This window comes from Littorina saxatilis, linkage group LG6 (assembly GCF_037325665.1).
Source record: "Littorina saxatilis isolate snail1 linkage group LG6, US_GU_Lsax_2.0, whole genome shotgun sequence".
Taxonomy (NCBI): Eukaryota; Metazoa; Mollusca; class Gastropoda; order Littorinimorpha; family Littorinidae; genus Littorina; species Littorina saxatilis.
In genome coordinates, this window is record NC_090250.1 from 859,688 (window position 1) to 880,216 (window position 20,529).

The 20,529-nt window shown below is 42.2% G+C and overlaps 2 protein-coding genes across 2 annotated transcripts; both read right to left on the minus strand.

Annotated features, from left to right (window-relative positions):
- Positions 1-3,703: 3,703 nt before the first annotated feature.
- LOC138968264 (uncharacterized) lies at positions 3,704-11,076 on the minus strand. The gene is made up of 4 exons (XM_070340827.1): positions 10,701-11,076; positions 9,972-10,235; positions 8,707-8,924; positions 3,704-6,493 (listed from the first exon to the last, which is right to left on the minus strand). Exons 1-4 carry the CDS (start codon positions 10,987-10,989, stop codon positions 6,128-6,130), a joined length of 1,137 nt encoding a protein of 378 aa, XP_070196928.1. The 5' UTR covers positions 10,990-11,076; the 3' UTR covers positions 3,704-6,127.
- Positions 11,077-12,196: 1,120 nt separating this feature from the next.
- On the minus strand, positions 12,197-20,220 carry LOC138968259 (G2/mitotic-specific cyclin-A-like). Its single transcript, XM_070340823.1, has 9 exons — positions 19,902-20,220; positions 18,874-19,117; positions 18,299-18,495; positions 17,621-17,844; positions 17,164-17,239; positions 16,398-16,526; positions 16,012-16,128; positions 15,506-15,639; positions 12,197-14,776 (listed from the first exon to the last, which is right to left on the minus strand). Exons 1-9 carry the CDS (start codon positions 20,064-20,066, stop codon positions 14,722-14,724), a joined length of 1,341 nt encoding a protein of 446 aa, XP_070196924.1. The 5' UTR covers positions 20,067-20,220; the 3' UTR covers positions 12,197-14,721.
- Between the last annotated feature and the right edge of the window lie 309 nt (positions 20,221-20,529).

The window sequence follows — 20,529 nt, forward strand, 5'->3', positions numbered from 1 at the left end:
CGGGGAAAATAGTGTATGAAACCCCTTTATGTTGTTTAAATTGATGAGATGTGTGCATTTGGTTGCGTGTGATCTGTTTATTAAATGAAATATTGTTGAAAACTGACCGTCGGATTGCAGTCTGTTGTCGAAGGAACTGAGTGAAAAGAAGGGGAACTACTCTTGTCGCTAGACAAAGTATGAGTTACTTGCCTTGGGAAATTGCTTGTGATGAACGGCTTGAGCCACGGCAGATGAGATTCAGAAAACAACCGAACTCATGGATTTTATATGGAGATTCATGTGTTCAGGCCTGTAGTTGTTAATTTAAATGCGGTATGTTTGTATTGTTTGCTCCAGAGATGTATACTTCGTACATTAGAGCGTTCTGAACTTTTCAGTCGCAAAAAGTAGTACCGAAACAGAACAACCTCTCAACCCATTGCACTATCGAGGATTCAGGCTGTTGCTGGGTCGTTATTTGTTTGGTTGCTGGGTCATTATCGAAAAATAACTACCCCTACAAGTTTACAGAGGTAAAGAAGCAGAGGGGGGAATAATGGTGCTTATTGGCTCTTTCTACCATGAGATATGGTCACTTTTAGTGGTTCACTACCTTATTTTGGTCACATTTCATAAGGGTCAAAGTGACCTTGACCTTGATCATATGTGACCTAATGTGTCTCATGATGAAAGCATAACATGTGCCCCACATAATTTTTAAGTTTGAAACAGTTATCTTCCATAGTTCAGGGTCAAGGTCACTTCAAAATATGTATACAATCCAACTTTGAAGAGCTCCTGTGACCTTGACCTTGAAGCAAGGTAAACCAAACTGGTATCAAAAGATGGGGCTTACTTTGCCCTATATATCATATATAGGTGAGGTATTGAATCTCAAAAACTTCAGAGAAAATGGGAAAAATATGAAAAATAGCTGTTTTTTAGGCAACATTTATGGCCCCTGCGACCTTGACCTTGAAGCAAGGTCAAGATGCTATGTATGTTTTTTGGGGCCTTGTCATCATACACCATCTTGCCAAATTTGGTACTGATAGACTGAATAGTGTCCAAGAAATATCCAACGTTAAAGTTTTCCGGACGGACGGACGGATGTCCGGACGGACGGACGGACGGACGACTCGGGTGAGTACATAGACTCACTTTTGCTTCGCATGTGAGTCAAAAAGCCACTAGTGTCTGTTCAGAAGTTAACTCATACAAAAATTCCCATTCTGCACTCACACACACACACACACACAGTCACATGACCCCTGGGTTCTCTAGACAAAAATTTAAAAAATGAGCAAACAAAAAAAACACACTCCTTACAGTGTTACACTCCATCAGTTTTTGCATTCCCTGGTATATTATCTACGTACATATGGTTTACCCCCACCCCACCGCCCCCCCCCCCCCCCCCCCCCCTCCTCTGTTTCTCCTGAGGATGCAAAATCACACAGGTTATATTTCCACAGTAGAGACAGCATTTAAAAAACTCACAAGCTTTGCTGATAGTTATCTTTAGATCTACAATCCACAAAAACCGTGTGTACAGTATAACAATTATTGCGTGTTTTCTTTAAAATACAAGATAAGATCTCATTTATATCACGAGGAAGATCATGGTACATGATAAATGCTGTAAAAAGAGAAACATTGTGCAAAACTACAGAATACGAAATCTGTTATTAGCCAGATTTCTCCAGGAATGTGTCTTAATGTTGCAGTTAAAAAGATACATGCTCATGCATAATGGTCAGATGAACAGTCAACAACAGCAACAATTAAAATACATCAATAAAGGTTTTGATCAATAATGTCACCGGAATAAATTGCATGGAAAATGAAAATAATAAAATGCCTCAAAAGACACCAGTGAATAAATCATAAAAATACCTCAAAAGACATGAGGCAATTATTATGCACATCTCTTTTTACATTTAGTCAAGTTTTGACTAAATGTTTTAACGTAGAGTGGGAATCGAGACGAGGGTTGTGGTGTATGTGCGTGTGTGTGTGTGTGTGTGTCTGTCTGTGTGTGTGTGTAGAGCGATTCAGACTAAACTACTGGACCGATCTTTATGAAATTTGACATGAGAGTTCCTGGGTATGAAATCCCCAGACGTTTTTTTGATAAATAAATGTCTTTTATGACGTCATATCCGGCTTTTCGTGAAAGTTGAGGCGGCACTGTCACGCTCTCATTTTTCAACCAAATTGGTTGAAATTTTGGTCAAGTAATCTTCGACGAAGCCCGGACTTCGGTATTGCATTTCAGCTTGGTGGCTTAAAAATTAATTAATGACTTTGGTCATTAAAAATCGGAAAATTGTAAAAAAAAATAAAAATTTATAAAACGATCCAAATTTACGTTCATCTTATTCTCCATCATTTTATGATTCCAAAAACATATAAATATGTTATATTTGGATTAAAAACAAGCTCTGAAAATTAAATATATAAAAATTATTATCAAAATTAAATTGTCGAAATCAATTTAAAAACACTTTCATCTTATTCCTTGTCGGTTCCTGATTCCAAAAACATATAGATATGATATGTTTGGATTAAAAACACGCTCAGAAAGTTAAAACAAAGAGAGGTACAGAAAAGCGTGCTATCCTTCTTAGCGCAACTACTACCCCGCTCTTCTTGTCAATTTCACTGCCTTTGCCATGAGCGGTCGACTGACGATGCTACGAGTATACGGTCTTGCTGAAAAATGGCATTGCGTTCAGTTTCATTCTGTGAGTTCGACAGCTACTTGACTAAATGTTGTATTTTCGCCTTACGCGACTTGTTTTCTTTTTGTTGTTGACAAAATGACATTACAATGTTATATTCTAGAATGAAAAATGTTCAATAACATGCCAGAAAAAAGCACACATTTTCCCCACATTTCTTAGTTTTGAAAACTAAAGGGGGGAGTTTACGTCCTCTCAGAAACTATTTCTATTTGGGACAAGAGTTGGTGATACGCTAGTTTTGAAGCCGTGAAAATGCCTTAAAATACACAAGAGAATAAATGTCTAAGTGCACAAGAAAACCTGGTGTGATGCACTGTGTCTGTGACCTCTTTTTTTCTTTGTTGTTGTTGACAAAATGAGATTTCAATGTAATATTCTAGAATGAAAAATGTTGAACAACATTCAAGAAAAAAAACCCACTTAATTTGTCCATGTTTCTTAGTTTTAAAAGTTCATGCTCCTGAAACACGCAAGGACCCCTTGCCCAGGTTTGTGGAAAGTACTAAAAATAGCCTGCACTAAGTTTTTCTGTACGCTGTCACAAATGATCAGCCAGAAACATTGCACATGAAAATTGTCAGACAAATAATAACGCAGGAAATTTGGAATGCTTTTCCGGTCAAATGTTGTCTTGCGAGTGATGCCTAGCTAATTACACATGACCTAAACTGGAGTTCTGATTGGCTTTTCCTTATCAGGCAAGTGGGTCTCTAATTGGTTCTTAATTATCATATACCCCCTCTAGGAAAAAACTAACAATTGCCCCGTGCCATCATAAAACCTTTTGCGGAACAGCAAAATTTATAAATGTACATATATATATACGCGAAACTGCCCAAAGAAAACAACAGTAAATAAATTATCAGTGTGATGCATGTACTGGCAAACTATGGCAAATAGAAAAAAATGGTGGAAAATACTCTGTCAGAGTTTTCAAGGGCTGTGGCAGAGTTGTCACCCACCACCTGATGTTTTTTTGGAGAGAAAAAAAAGCATCAGATTGAGGAGGCACTGCATAAATGAGAGTTTTGGCTTGAGATGATGCCTCCTTTAAAAATACAAATGCATATCGGTTGTCTTTATTCACTGGGGTGCCACGCTAGCTTTGTTTCTTAGGCCGAGGTGCACGAAGTAAAATTTGGATGACACCGAACTGGGTGGGAACAAGTCGCGAGTCTGAGTGGTTGAAATGGCAACAAATCTTAATTTCAACCAATCCGATTGCCTAGCATCCATTCGGGTGGCATCCACTTTGGCTTCGTCAACTCAGCCCTGGCCAGTGCTACTGCGTTTTTGTCTTGGCATCCGGGGGCGCAATTCTACCATACCCCATAAAATTAAATAGACCCAACAGAGTTTTTCCCACCATAGTTTATTGCACTAAAGACATATTTGAGGCAAAATCGCCTGTAACCTGTCCTTGTAACGAAGATTCCTCGTACATTTTACACAAATAGACAGATTTTCAGCAGATGTGGCGCATAAAGCTGTACTAAAACACTGGCTCGCAGATGAGGGTTAAAAGGCAAGGATGCAATATCTACAGTCACGGATCCATGGGCTTACTAAATTTGGGAAAAATAATGCATTACATTCAGCCAAACGGGTAAACAAAATTGGAAGAAAAAAACAGGACCAATAGAAGAGTTTGTTGAAAAAGTAGTTGACTTAGAGGTGTGAGCTTAATACTAAGCTTGGTGATTCCAGAATGACATCTACATTCCACATGATTCCACATAATGTCTAAAGCTTTGCTAAAATACTTGCTATCAGCTGAAATAGAAAATGCAAACATTGAAACATTTACAGTCATAAACCTACGGGCTTGCAGAAAACCGCCTCTATTTTGTAGAAAAGTGTGCATAATACTCAGCCTGGGCGGGGATGTAGCGCGCTGGATTTGTATCCAGTTGGCCACTGTCTGCGTGAGTTCGTCCCCACGTTCGGCGAAAGATTTATTTCTCAGAGTCAACTTTGTGTGCAGACTCTCCTCGGTGTCCGAACACCCCTGTGTGTACACGCAAGCACAAGACCAAGTGCGCACGAAAAAGATCCTGTAATCCATGTCAGAGTTCGGTGGGTTATAGAAACACGAAAATACCCAGCATGCTTCCTACGAAAGCGGCGTATGGCTGCCTAAATGGCGGGGTAAAAACGGTCATACACGTAAAAGCCGTGGGAGTTTCAGCCCATGAACGAACAAACAAACATACTCAGCCCAATTTTTTTTTTAATTCAAACAGTCAGCAAATTTGCAAGAGGTTCCTGAAAAAAGGAAACTTTTGAGCGTGATCTTTGCAAAGTTTGGCACAATACTGAACAACCCCAAAGCAGGTAAGACCTACTCAAGAGGTCTCTACTTTCAAGGGAGCCATTACTTCTAGGCAGCGATCACCGACTCCGGGAGATGCATGCATAGTATTTTTATTTATCCTACATACGTGATCGTGAGAGAGACACTCGTGAGATAATAATCGTTCAAATTACACGTGTGTATATCATGTAAATGAGGTCATGTCAAGCAAGTCTGGCAGGGACCTGTTTTTTCACTGCTTATGATGCCAAAGTCACCAAGACAAACGTCATTATAGAAGAAAAAAATTGCGCTCGCTAATTACCCTCGATGAATTTTTAGAACTAACACGTCCGCCACACTTTCAGAGTGACGTTTCTTTACTTTGACGTAATAGATTGCACGAGGCTTTAGAAGAGATCAAGGTTCCAAAACAAGCGTCTCCAAGTTAGCTGCCTCGACTGCAGGACATTTTCAGTAAAATACACGTAAGAACAGTATGTAGAATCAGGGACCTATAGTAGAAATATAGGTCTATGGTAGAATAAACAGAATACTACATGGCTTGCTGTTTCGTACCAGGTTTACACTCGTTGCTTTTTCAAATAGTGAACAGCTCGCTTTCACTCGCAGTTCAACATTTCTGTATCTGTATCTGTATCTGTCTGTTATGCTGCACTTGTAGAACAAGTCATCCAGATGTCTGGCATTGTTGCAGCGGAGTGGGGGGTGCGCAGCTAGTTCTTTATCGTCGTCTGGCTACTGCCAGCGCCGACTTGAAGCTCTCGGTCGATGCCGAGGTTACAGTTTCTTCATCTAATTGGTTCCAGGCCACTACAGTCTTTGGGAAAAACGAATGTCTGTATTGCTCAGTGTTACAGCTCGTGTAAATCTGGTACGACACAGCAAGCCATGTAGTATTCTCTATGTTTCTATAACCCACTGAACTCTGACATGGATAACAGGATCTTTCCTCGCACACTTAATTGGTCTTGTGCTTGCGTGTACACACGACGGGTGTTAGTTCACTAGCAGGTCTGCACATAAATTGACCTGGAAAATCGGAAAAATCTAAACCCGCCAGGCGCAGCCGGGATTCGAAAACTCAACCTTCCGTGGTGGTTGTCTTATCCGCTTGGCCACTGCACCCGTCAAGAGGTCTCTGAAAGAAGAGGAGACTTTTGAGTATGACCTTCCCAAAGCTGGGCTGTAACACAGAGTGACACTCCACCACACAGGCAAGCTCCCACCCCCGGCTCCCCATGTCACGGATCACCGGCATCCAGTCATGTGTTGACTGAATCCCAAGGCCTGCCTTGACTGCCTTGAGGGGCACCAGTTGTTCCACCATGGTGCCTTCATACAGCGGGCTGGAATCCTCCGCTTTGGATTTCGGCTTCTCAAAGATCCACAGCGCGTTGGTCTCAATGGCTCCACACAAACGTCTGCGGAGTTTGGGTGGTGTCCGCATCTGTTGGCACGTAATCACAGAGATCTCTTTAGACACTGAAAATAATCTCAGCTTTATTTTGACTTCACCTTTTTTTTTTAAATTATTACCGAACTTTCGGGACTATAAGGCGGTTCCTTATATAGGGCGCAACCCCCACTTTTGAGGTAAAATTGAGAAAAAACATCACATTAGGTGTTTCCAGTCTATAAGCCACACATCAAAGGAAGAATACAGAGTGGAAATATGTGTGCTCTGTGTGTGCCGGGAGATCAAAGGCAGGTCCATTGTGATAGCTGGGTGGCCTTGTTTATAGACACTGACCTTCTTCCCAGGGGTCAATGACCCAGTTTTAGCTATGAGAGGTGGTTCCCCTGTCATATCTGAGGAAACACTTGCTGCACCGGGGTCAGTGACCGAGTTTAACCTATGGGGCGTCTCTTTGATCTTTGCTGTCTTGAGAGGAAACTTGGCCAGGGTAGTACCTAGTAGCTGAAACATGCATTATCACAAGTTGTTTGACTGGTACTCAGGCGGTCTCTTTGATGTCTGAGATGAAACTTGGCCTGGGATTTCTATTTTAACAACACATAGGGCGCTTTCGCAGGGGTCAAGATTGAGAAAAAAGTTGCAAAATACGGTATACGTTATTTGTATTTTTGGGAAAAATATGACATTTTACACAGATCGAGACAGTCAGTGTTCCTCCGTGACCGCGCCAAAAATACAAATAACAGTTATGTATCATTGATTTAAGTTAGAAATCCTTTATCTCTTATGATTGAACGCACACAAACATGCACTATTTTTAAGTCAGGGCTAGCTGTCTAAATAATAACAATAACAATAACAATAACAGCACTTTATTGTCCATTAAAATATTACATAAAAATGGAAATTTTTCTTCGGCACACCCTGTCTGCCTGTAAACGATTATAACAACAATTGTATAGGACGACACACATAAAACATAAAACATAAAAGGGATACAATCAAATATGACATTGCACTATGTAAATTTACCCTCTCATATCACAGGAGTTGGGTTTCACAGCCGAGTAATCACATTACAAATATTTCCCACACACCTTCACATGTACACATTGTTTGTTTTTTCCCAGCCGACCAGCCTCTACGTGATGCGAGAAGAATTTAAAATGGTGACTGCAGAAGGCAGGAATGACTTTTTAAACTGGTTTTTGCGTGCCAAAGGGACCTTATAACGTTTACCTGAAGGGAGAATTTCGAAACAGGGGTTGAGAGGATGGATCGGATCACGGACAATTTTGAGAGCTTTCCGCTTAATGGCAGCTTCGTAGAGACTGGTCAGCTGTCGTTGGGGTTGCCCAACAAGCTTGCTAGCCGTCGCAACAATGCGGTGGAGTTTAGCTTTGTTTTTAACATTTGTGGTACCATACCATGTCACAATGTTAAAAGTCAGTATGCTTTCAATCAAACTGCGATACACAAGTTCCATAACACTTTGATTGACATTAAAATATTTAAGCTTCCTGAGAAGAGAAAGTCGCTGCTGAGCTTTCTTATAAACAGCATGAACATGATCACTAAAAGTCAGCTTATTGTCACTTGAAACCCCAAGATATTTGAAGGTTTCCACAAGTTCAACTTCCTTGTCGCTTATTCTCACTTTTTGGGGACCACAATTATCACTCTTTCCTCCAAAAATCATTTCTTTTGTTTTGCCTACATTCAACTGCAAGAAACTGGACTTGAACCATTCATTCAGAAGATCAACTTGGGTAAAATACTTTGACAAAGTAATTATGAGCTTTACTTGGACTCAGACGTCACATGGCTCTAAGAAGAAAATTCCAATGTTCATTCAGTACATAAAGTATTAACTTGATATGACTGTCAGGCAAGACACACTGACCAAATTTTGCGAGAGCCACAAACTGTACTTGTAAAACTAAAGAGATACTGGTTTGGAAAACGGCAAGCAGAATCACTGAAGTCGAAAGGGAAAGAGTAAGAAAAGGCTGATGTGGAAGACTGTATGTGCATGTTTAGTAATAGGTCCTACGTAACTCATATAATTCAGATTCTTAGTGAGAGTTGTTCCCCTTATAGCGCCTCTAGGGTTAGAACTAACAAGCTATTAACCCAGCATGCTTTTTGCACTTCTGTTATTGCGTCATGCCAACGAACATGTGCCATTTTTTAGTTGCTGACTGGAAATTAAAAAAACTCTGTCGCAAGTACTCGTACAGTACCTGTTCAACCATGGGATAGTCGATGTAGATGTCAATGAGCCTCCAGCCTTGGCTGAGGTGGGAGTTGAACGTGGCCATCCAGTCGCACGCGATTTTGGGAAAGAAGATGACAAATGGGCCGCTGAACTCTATGCGCACGGGCACCAGGGCGATGTTGTACATGTAGCTCTCGCTCGGCACAGGGCACGGCACCTCAAAGAACATGTCCACAGCATTGTCTGCACATATAACAAATCCTGTACGCATGTGCACAAAGATCAACATACATGCACACGAACAGTGTGACACACAGTGACAGACAGTTGCACACACTCACAGAGACAAAAAGTGATACAGGGACACACACACACACACAAACACACACACACCACACACACACACACACACACACACTCACACACACACTCACACTCACACACACACAGAGGGGTGGGGGCTGCGGAAAGAGAGGGCCCAAAGAAGGAGAACGTTTATTCATGTTGCAGGAATCAGCTTCACAAAATGTCAGGTATATGAACTTAACTGTCAGCCTTCCGATGTCTGAATGTAAGGTATCACGTGATCAAAAATGTCAAAACACACACACACACACACACACACACACAATCCTTATACAACTTCTGATGGAGAGCATAGCTGGTACGTATTACATTCAGGTGAAAAAATGTAGAGAGGCAGGTAAAAGCATACCAAATCATATCCTCTCTCATAAAAAAAACCCATGCCTACCATCTTTGAATTCAAAATGTAACAGTCCATTCCTACACTATACAATCAAATATCTACAGATATGACCATATTCAGCACACAGACTTCTACTGCATTCAAACTGTAGACTGGCCATGTATCACTAAGCATGCAGACAACTTGGATACATGTATGATAGTGTTAGCCAGTTAGTGTCACTTGAGTAAAGGGTATTAAAAATAAAATAAAAATAAAAATAAATATCTTTGCAAAACGTGTGTGGTGTGTGTGTGTGTGTGTGTGTGTGTGTGTGTGTGTGAACGTGTGTGGTGTGTGTGTGGTGTGTGTGTGTGTGTGTGTGTGTGTGTGTGTGTGAACATTATTGATCATTGGGACATTGGAAGGCTGATAGTTACATACACCTGAATTGCTCTGAAGCTGGTTCCCCAAACATAAATAAACGTTCTCGTTCGTTTAGCTTTCCCTCTCCGCACTCCCCCCATGACATCCTTCCCTTTCACCCCCTCCTCAATATGACAAATTCCAAGATATTGGGGGGAGAAAAAAAAAGTACTCACGTGGGCTGTAACCACAGGTCAGTTGTCTGGTTGTCTGAGTCCTGCAATGGCCTGTCACTGTAGCACAGACCAGACGTTCGCCGTTTTGCGTATTCCTTGCGATGCAGTCCACTAGGGTGTTAGTGTTAACCACACGCTTGGTCTCAAGGGTGAACGCTCCTCCGAAGTTAACCAGCGTCTGAAACCAGCTCCTGTCCACGCGGAGCTGCCACGAGATGGGGTCTCCGTACCGCTCTCCCAGGTTAGGGTTCATGCGGAAGTAACCTTCACAATAATAATAACAATAATAATAAGAGTATTTATATTGCGCAAATCTTAACATAGTTCTAAGCACCTAAAACATAAAAAATAAATAAAAATTAGACAATTACAAAGTAATGTACATGATGAACATTTAAAAAAATCAATTACTCTCCATTACAATAACAATCGTTGCATATGCATTTGAAGGGGGAAACAAAGATCTACAAATGAACGAAAACAATCACGTAATAGTTATTATACTGAGGATATTTCAATGATGCAAAGTTCTAAGCGCCTCACAAAATACCTACACAAATAAACAATTCTGTACACAATGTAAATTCAAATATATATCAAAGTAAACTATAACAATTTACAAACGATCAATTTTACAAGTCAGATACACAAACTGTTATGAACTCAAGTATGCGTGCACACACACACACACACACACACACACACACACACACACACAAACACACACACCTTGAAAGATGACCCTCAAGCCCTGGCTGAAATAGTGGCAGCTGATGTCTCCCGGGGCCCGGCCGAAGTAAAGCATGCGGTAGCGCTTGCTGTACTGCTCGCCCAGCATGGCGTACAGCTCGTCACACTCCATAGTCACATTGACCTTTGGGCGGCACAAGCTCTCGCTGGAATGTTCCAGGACCACCTGGGACCCCACCAGGTAATAGTCCACGTTAGAGCCGGCGTCCGACATCTGCGCTGGCTCCGGGGGCGGTTCCCATTCCAGTGTACTGCTTCGGACCCCCATACTGACCGCTGAGGATCAAAGATGCTTGTTGTACAGTGGATTCATACCCCCAACGTCTCTTTTAGAACCCCCCAATTAAAGACTCCCTCCCTTTTAAGATTACTTAACTTAATGAAGTGTCGGTCTCTAGCAAAATGTATACATTACTCAATTAGATGAAGACATTGGTTTTCTGAGGTAAATTGCACATAAACACGTTGATCCTGATTTTTCATGAATAAAAGCAGTTATACCCGTCTTATTTTTCCTTCTTACTTTTTGTAAATATCTTAATAATGTAGCGATCTTTGCAGGCCGAAAGAATATGAAGCAGAATAATAGCAATGTTTTCCTTCGGATGTCTCAAATCGGTTTTCTATCATAAGCAGTCAAGTTTTGTCCTAATTTTGATGCGGTTCTGTGTGTTTGTGAGCGTGTGTGTGTGTGTGTGTGTGTGTGTATGCCGTCTGTATGCATCGGTATGCGTATGCACGTGTGTGTGTCTGTGTGGATGCATGCATGTGCGTGTGCGCATGCTTTGTCATCCTTTCCTCTTCCACGCGATTAAGTTGCCATTAGAATCTCACCAGAAACAGAAGAAAACTTACCTTGTCGTAGTTTATTTTTCTATCCAAGGGAAATCACTCTTGCTGCACATTTTTGAGTCTGTGGTACCGGATACTACCGAAAGCGAATGTTTTCGTTTGTCGCTTCGGACAACAAATACGGAACGAGTATTGCCAAGCTGACGCATTGAAATTAGGGAGGATTCTTTTCCTTTGTTTTTTTCTGTTTATACTTCATGTGAAAGGACAAGATGATTTCGAGACAATGCAGAAAACAAAATGCGTGTATGCTGATGTTAGCTATAAAGCACTTTCCCAGCCTTCCTGCAAAGACTTTGAGTTTTATCCTGTGTAAATCAAATCAGGCCTGGGAATGAGTAAAAGTGGTTTGGGCATACTGACGGGAAAATGTTGCGTTTTAAGCATTTTTAAGGGCACATGGAGGCTCTTTTCTTTTTCTTTTCACAATTATAAAAGGACTTTGTCGTATTTACGACAAAAGGCGTATCGATCCCAGGCCCGAATAGTGAAAATCTGGTATCAGGAGTTGGTATACATATGCGCATACGCATCTGAGAACGACCAATATTGTTTTCCCAGTCACTCGGCTTTACATTCATTCAGCTCATACTGCATCACATCACATACACAGACACAGACAGTAAAGTTATTATCTTTATTAAGATTCTCAGACTGTTTAAAAGCTTCATTCAGTACAAATCAGTCACACTTTCTACGCAAATAAAAATCTGTAAGCATTTGACTTTCAATGATTTGATAAGAGGCTCCACAACAGCAAGAAACATTACCACTTGGTGCAAGACTGTTCAGACACATTGAAACAAATATGACAACACTTCACATGAAATATATTAGAGCACATGGTGATAAAACAGGGAATGAACAATCACAGATTACTACAATTCCCAGAAAATCAAACGACTTTCACAGCGAAACCATTTTGCAATCATAAGTTACAAACCTGACACGCAAAACTTGTTTTACACTGAATTAGTAAATGTTTGCACAAAGGCCAAGGTATTGTAAATGCAGCATCAGAGCAATGGTCGGATATGAAGATAACGGAAGTGCGAAGGTCTACGTGTTGTAGTTGTTCATATTTACATCAGGCTGTACACATTTACATAATGGTTGTAACAACCAGTCAAGAGATGAAGACAGACAAGAGGAGAAGCGGCAACAGAAATAGCCAAAGCAACAGACAGCTGACAGACGAGTCGAGGGGGAGACAGAAAAGGTTTTGAAATGATACACATGTTCAGATGGACAGACAAGGCAGAGAATGGCAGTGCGCAAACATTTTCATCACATTTTGTTCTGCTAACTAGAAAAAAGTTTAAGGGCTTTGGCTGGTTGCAATACTGCACCTTTTTTCACATACCCAGGCAACAACAAACTGACTGCAGTTAATATAGAGATCACTGCTATTAAGCAGACGAGTCGAGGGGGAGACAGAAAAGGTTTTGAAATGATACACATGTTCAGATGGACAGACAAGGCAGAGAATGGCAGTGCGCAAACATTTTCATCACATTTTGTTCTGCTAACTAGAAAAAAGTTTAAGGGCTTTGGCTGGTTGCAATACTGCACCTTTTTTCACATACCCAGGCAACAACAAACTGACTGCAGTTAATATAGAGATCACTGCTATTAAGCAGACGAGTCGAGGGGGAGACAGAAAAGGTTTTGAAATGATACACATGTTCAGATGGACAGACAAGGCAGAGAATGGCAGTGCGCAAACATTTTCACCACATTTTGTTCTGCTAACTAGAAAAAAGTTTAAGGGTTTTGGCTGGTTGCAATACTGCACCTTTTTTCACATACCCAGGCAACAACAAACTGACTGCAGTTAATATAGAGATCACTGCTATTAAGCAGACGGGGAAGACAGAAGAAACGTCTTACCACAAAGACTAACAACACAGTTTACAAAGTACATCATAGAAATGAGAAAGAAAAGACAGAAAGAACCGAGGCGTGGAAGACAGATCAGCAGCAACGAAGAAACATGAGGCGGTAGGCTAGCATCAGTAGACTAACAAGTTTGAACATGGCCATTTGAGATAGGATTCATGATCGTTATAGTTTTTTTTATAAGTTTCTTCACTCATCCCATCATTCTGCCAAAACAAAACTTTCACACACATTTAAATTCAATGTTTCACATTTGTTAATCAAATGGTGTTAAAATTCCTTTCTACATCCCACTTGAAATGATTCTAGTATAAAAAGGACAGATAAAAATTTATCTTGTAGAATATTTTGATCCTTTTTAAAATGGCATATAAAACCACCAGTTTACTTCTCAGAAAAACAGCGTTAAAAGCACAGCAAGTTAAAAGAAAGCCAGTAGGCTCGGAGGGAATTAAAAACCATTCATCGATTTATCCTGATCCTAAACAGTAACAGCTCCCTATGAAAAGCATTCACTCATCCCTCCCGCTCACAAACCGGGTACCTCACATTAAAATCGTGATACAGCATGCCCAAACTCACAACTGTAAAGCATGCTAACACAAAGTAAGAATCACAATATTGCACAAACGTCAGTGCCAAATGAAAGTGAAGGCAACTCTCATGCAATCGTTTCCAAGCTAACACGGATTTATGCAGCATAGAAGGCAGGACAGCGACAGGCCTGTGGAATAGTTTGCTTTCATCAGTCTACCCCAGCGAGTCCTTTTGCCAGTGCACTAATGACTGCTCGAGGTCACGTTACAGCAGACTGACAAACTAGGGTGGTTAGACCACCCTGTCACGCCTTCACTTGGAATGGTAAATGCACGGAGGGAACGCCAGCCTTGCACCTGGCAGCGATGGCATCTTGAAGAGGAGGCTCATCATCAAAGTAACCTCCTGGCGGTGATGGTAGTGGGAAATGAAGGGGGGGGGGGGGGGATTAGTTTAGATGGCAAGCAAGCACTGCAGTATGTCCACCTGCCGATCAGCAATGTTGAGCACCAGGTTTTGGCAGCCCACCATGAGTGAAATGATGAGCCATAATGTACAGGGAGCAGCAACAGTAGACATCTGGGCTTGCTTGCCATCCAGTCGTTGCGCGTTCCCCCGCCCCCATCATGTGGGTTGTGGGGTGGGGGAAGATAGGGACGATGTGCCGCATGGGAGGTGAGTATGAGCTGCCGTCTTGGTCGGCCACAGGTCCTTACATCAGGGGCATCAGCAAAGACTGGGCAGGGATATCCGCAACTCGGTCAAACCTGCAACCGTTCAGTGAGGCTGTTAGTCTGGGCCTGATAAGCTCACCCATTCCATACCAGAGAACATACGCCCTTGCTAAAACTTGGCAGAATGGTTCTTCTTCTTCTTCTGCGTTTGTGGGCTGAAACTCCCACGTACACTCGTGTTTTTGCACGAGTGGAATTTTACGTGTATGACCGTTTTTACCCCGCCATTAAGGCAGCCATACGCCGATTTCGGAGGAAAGGGCAGAATGGTTGATAGCTATGTCTGATTAGCTCATCCATCCTAAACAGATGCCCATGGTACTTACAGGCTTTCAAATTTAACAGGCAGCTTGTTATTTTCAGTACATTTGTCATGCTATGTTTGGACTAGTATGCCTTGTCTGCACCCTGCAACGTCCCAAATCCTACTTCTCTGTTATTGCTACTTGTGAGAGCACAACTCAATAGTTTTTGTTCTAAATACGAAAGAAGATTACTGCCTACAAATCCTTTCTCAATCTTTGCTCACCACCTTCCAACTGCCCATGTACGATTCTGCACTAAAAACTTTCGGTCAAAACAATGACTAATCATTGCTTCAGAAAAATATCCTGAAACCAGACAAAAAAAGAATGTGCGCTGCCAAAATTTAGCCTCCTAATGTTCTTATTGTGACATGCATCCCTTCCACAGGATTATATCTGGACCGGAGTATGCCATAGAATCACCCCATGTAAATCACGTGCACAAAATGTAACTTACTTGGTCTGACGGTACTTTTCGCGGACGGCCTGCTGGGGGTGTTCGGGTGCGTCGTGGTGAAGGTCGTACAACATGCGCACGCAGGGAGCCAGCTGCTTCAGGGAGTAGCGGGACGTCGTCTCACACTGGGAAGACTAATAGCAAAATGGGGACTTTCAGTAGATATTTCTCTACTATCCAAAAACAATCCCTTAGTACTGGTAAAACAGTGAGAAGACTGTCAGTGTAAGTCGTGGTCACACCAAATTTTCCTACTGCTAATAGCAACCCCACTACTACAAGCAGAACAAAATGAGAACATATAAAGCGTTTACTGCCAGAGAAACTCAAGGTAGGACATTTCTCTACATCCAATAACAAACTTTACGATGGTAGAACACAGTGAGGAGACTGAATTTGAAAAACACAAATACAGGTTAGGTCAAATTTTCCTAGCATCCAATACAACTCCTTTGACTACTAGAAAGTAAGAAACACTTGAGTTTGAGCAGCATGGGAAGACTTACCCAGCAGTCCTGTACGTTGAGGGTGTAGTTGGCAACACAGAGGGCGCTAGCGGCCACCAGACTGGATGGGAACACCAGGTACTTCTCGTAGTCCACCAGAACAAGCTCACAGATGTACTGCAAAAGCAAAGTGGGTTTCGATTATACACAGCATTCAGGAAGAACAGAAATGAGCAATATTCAGAACGTCTCCTTTCCCTGCAATGGTCATTCAACGACTAAGCTGAACCATGAACATAGACTTACATAGACTGCAGTGTCTACCTGCTTAGTCTGAGCAGTTGCGCAATGAGACACTGAAATTATTTACGGTGCTTTAGTGTAAGTGTACAAGCTTCTTTCCCCTAAACACAGACCACCCCTGAAGATCTCTTGGGTCAACCCACCATGGCCATATGCTTGACATCGTCCTCTGCCCGAACATGACGCAGCAGTCGCTCAACGAACCAGTTGACAGTGGGTGTGGCAACGTCGAAGTTGAGAACTTTCAGGATGAGGTGCTCCATGCGCAGGATCTGAGGAAGCAAGGGCAAACAGTTATTAACAGTCCAAAAGTGTTCACAAGGTAAGCCATCAACACTGAATGAAATTGGAGCAACTGCGTTGGAAGTAATTATTTTCGACCTAGGCCAAAATGTCCTGCCCTATCAGCCTCTGATACTGGGAACAACTCTGCCTTTACAAAGAACTGAACATGACAATACCGACAGTTTTCATTCACACCTAAAGACATTGTTCAAAGCACATATGTGAACAACATTTCAGCAGTTTCAGACTTACATTCAGAGATGTCGTTAGGCATCGGACATAGACGATTTAGAGGCTCAAATGTCCGATTCACATAGCCGCATGGCGGTCAGATGTCTTATCGTTTTGAACTAAGCGATGGCATTGTCCGATAAGAACTCCATTCCTTCGGACAGCGCGATATTCGTTAATGTTCCTTTCAAGATACATATTTGCAAAAAGCTACCAAGCACTCTCGCATACAGGTGCACTGAAGTTGTGCAGTGCGGATCTTGCGTTTGGGTGACACCCGTCTGCAGCACATTAAAGTTATGAATTTGTAGCAACATCCCTTTTACACGTGACAAAGTACACTTTCTGTGAAAGAAGCACTTTTTAATTATGTCTTTTCCCCTTACTACACACCTGTTTCTTCTGGTACGTGTCATCAGTGATGTAGACAAACTCATTGACATCTGGTGGGTAGATCTCCTCGTACTTTCTGTAACAGCACAAACATACAAAATGTACATCAAATGCACCAACTAAACATACAACAAATAGGCCCAGTTCCCCTGTTATCTAAACTTGTTACACTCCCCTTGTGCAAACACGACTGCACCAAACGATCAAGTTGTAGCATAACTGGACAAACAACTCTACCTTCATCTTCTCCACTTCAAGTAAACTACTACTCTTTTTATCATCTGGAACTAGCATGTTCATACAGGTCTGTGCTGCACAGCACAGTGCATACAAACTAAAATGCAGAAAAGTCTAACTCTAAGCGTCTGCGTGGCAGTCACAAACACAAGTACCATTCGGTTTGGTAACGAGCAACGCTCAAGTTAATACACGAAGCAACAAACAAAAGAAAACTCACGAAGCAAGGAACATAGCGGAGGCTCCAACCAGCTGAAGCTTTGAGCGCAGCACAGACATGTGAGAGAGGAAGCGGTCGATGTAGTTGACAGCAAGGAAGAGGGTCTCACGCTGCAGTTTGTACTCCTCAGCCACCTCCACCAGCCAGTCCACCAGGATAGATCTCATCCCCATGGTCACATCTTGCTGGCGACGCATGAAACCAGGCCTGGGGCGGTTCTTGTGCTGCGAAAGTAAATACCACACAGGTCAGAATAAACTCTGTAGCACACCGACACCTGGTACAGCATAGTCCTGATTATCCTCTCGGACGCGATGTCACATATAATGATATTGAAAAAACGAGCGCATATTTCACATTCAGGATAGTGAAAGGCACATGGGGCTAAATTGGGTACAAACCCCAAACCCTGTTTCAAGTACAAACGGCATTGACCATTCACTGATGCAGAGATAAAGGGAGGCAAACTCCCATTTCCTGTATAGCCAGGTAAGATGCATCCTCAAGCTCAATGAATCACTTTCTTTCAGTCTGTTCTGTCACCGACTTCCAAGGGGCGTCTAGAGACAGCCAAATGAAGCATCTTTGTCTTTTTGCTGTTCAGTAACTATCCAGTGTATATTACTTTGCTTATCACACCCTTCCTCAGTTCCAGTATTTTTTAAACATTCAGCTTACCTCTACTGTGAGGAGGTAGCTGTAGATATCCTCAGAGTACTCTGGAACGTCCTCGATGACAGACTCTCTGTCGTCAGAGCTCAGGGTGTAGGTCGCGCTGCACAGCTGATCCTGCTGGGCCATCACACACTCGTTCTCGTCACTGTCGTCCTCAATCTCCTCTTCCACTCCAGACATATCCAGGAAATAGGAAGAGCCTGCAAATAAACAGTGGCACCATTTACAATTTGGTACATTTACATCACAATTTTGTATCAATAGCAATACTTGCTCTTATCATCAATAGTAAGCACTAAACAGCAATGGGCACTCTTAAAATAATGCAAAGATTATTTGAGCAAATGTTTACAGTACTGGACAAACTGGAGTTAAAAATACAGCCAACTAGTTGCTTCAGTCATCCTTCCTCACAGAAAACAGTATATAAATAAATAAAGACCGCGTTGAGCAGAGCTGAAGCACGCCAGTAATTTGCATTTGTAAGTGAATGCAAAAAAACTTCCCAAACATGCCAAGCCAGCTTTCATCATCTTCTGGGACAAAAGCTGAAATCACACTGAACACGAAATCCTTACCTCCTGGCACCCTGGACTGAGGCTGGGGGATAGTAGGTAGGCGCATGACGGCATCACTCAGCGACGGCATCCTGTTCTCCGCGTCATCCTCAACCATATCCTCCATGTGTGAAAGCACTGGTGCCTTGTGCAGCTGAGTGTCGGCATCCACAAAAATGCTGAACGTCTGCTGACTGGACTTGCCGAAAGCTTTTTGTGCCACACCAGCATTCTCGTCTCCCACCTTGACCACATCATGCGCAGACTGTGTGAAAAAAGCCGACAAGTATAAAGCTTGCTGCTAGTGTGATTCAACTACAATAATAACGTTTCTGACTGGCTATTTGACATTGGTTCAGCCACAAACTTTGCTCCTAATCCTAACATTACCAAGGAATCTTGCTATTTTACTTTTCTAATTCTACTGTTGGATCTTAAATGAACTGCCTAACTTGTCAAATTTAAATGAACTCAATGTGACCTTACAAGCTCATATAAAGGCATATCATTTTCAATCTAAAAATGTGACTGTGGCTAATTTGTGCACGAATTCCTGCAGGCTACAGAAAACAGTATTGTCAAATCTCATACATTTGTTTTTTTGTTCGCATACTATTTCTGTGAGACTGCTTGTTTGGGCATTGGAGCTGAAAAGCATTTACCGGCTTGCACAAAGCAGGTTTAGTAAGATCGCTCAGCTAGAGTTACGGCCCGTCGCCTTTGAACATGAGGCAACATTGCAACGGTCGAACCAACGCTGCAATGTTCAAGTGCAAACCCTACTTGTTTAGATTCTGCTTCGATAGCAAACAACAGAGAAACGCTGCATGGTGCATGACGTTTCATTAGTTACATAATTTCAAAGCGTTTGAGTACTTATTTTATGAATACAGAACACACAAACAAAGAATTTCGAACGGTTCAGTCGGTCAAGGATGTCCCGTGTTTCGCGTCGTGCTGATGCTTACAATATTCGAAAGTTTAATAAAACTTGACTCAAAATACTGGCAAACTAGGCAAACAAAACTCAGGACATGAATAGTACTCACCTTTGCTGCCCGTGAGGGTTGTTTCCGCACATTGTTGGTAATACTCCCAAGCACAGTCCTTTTTTGGCCTCTGGTTTCTCTAGTAGCCATCTTCGCCTGTCTCGACTGATTTTCTTTCACTAATGCCTTTGCTCTCCCGGTAAGGTCTCTGGTGGTTGAAGCCATTGCTTATTAAAGTGTAAGTGAGATACAGTCTTCAAACACGTTTTTGCGTGCCTTGATACGAAGAGACAGCAGCACGCTTTCGAGTTTGACTGAAGGTAAAGAACGTTAGGGTCTGCGCATCGTTTTATCACATCGACAGCTGAGCTTGAATATTGCGGGGCTGCGGGAGTCGACCAATGAGGGCTCAAGAGAGGCGCACGTGATAAACAAGATTGGCCAATGAAATCGCATCGCTGCGGCCATTCGTCGTGAACAAACGCTGCAGGTCAATGTCAAGGACTAAGCCGACTTTCGCTTTCACAGCTACTTGTGTTTACTTTTCGAGGTCATGCTTTAGACCGCTGACATCATTGATTGCTTATGCAATTGCCTGTTAGCTATGGATAGGGGGTGAGGGGGCAACGGGTGGATGAGGGAAGTGCGGTGGGAACTATAGTTTTGCAAACTTTCCCTCAGGCAACTT

Bases quoted from the DNA above. Each gene is read 5' to 3' on its own strand.
- LOC138968264 (XM_070340827.1), bottom strand. From the start codon at position 10,989: ATGGGGGTCCGAAGCAGTACACTGGAATGGGAACCGCCCCCGGAGCCA. The intron at 10,236-10,700 runs GTGTGTGTGTTT...ATTATTGTGAAG, and splicing joins CTTGAGGGTCATCTTTCAAG to GTTACTTCCGCATGAACCCT. The intron at 6,494-8,706 runs GTACTGTACGAG...ACGTGCCAACAG, and splicing joins ACTATCCCATGGTTGAACAG to ATGCGGACACCACCCAAACT.
- LOC138968259 (XM_070340823.1), bottom strand. From the start codon at position 20,066: ATGGCTTCAACCACCAGAGACCTTACCGGGAGAGCAAAGGCATTAGTG. The intron at 19,118-19,901 runs GTGAGTACTATT...TTTTTCACACAG, and splicing joins AACCCTCACGGGCAGCAAAG to TCTGCGCATGATGTGGTCAA. The intron at 14,777-15,505 runs GTAAGTTACATT...GAACGGTTGCAG, and splicing joins GAAAAGTACCGTCAGACCAA to GTTTGACCGAGTTGCGGATA.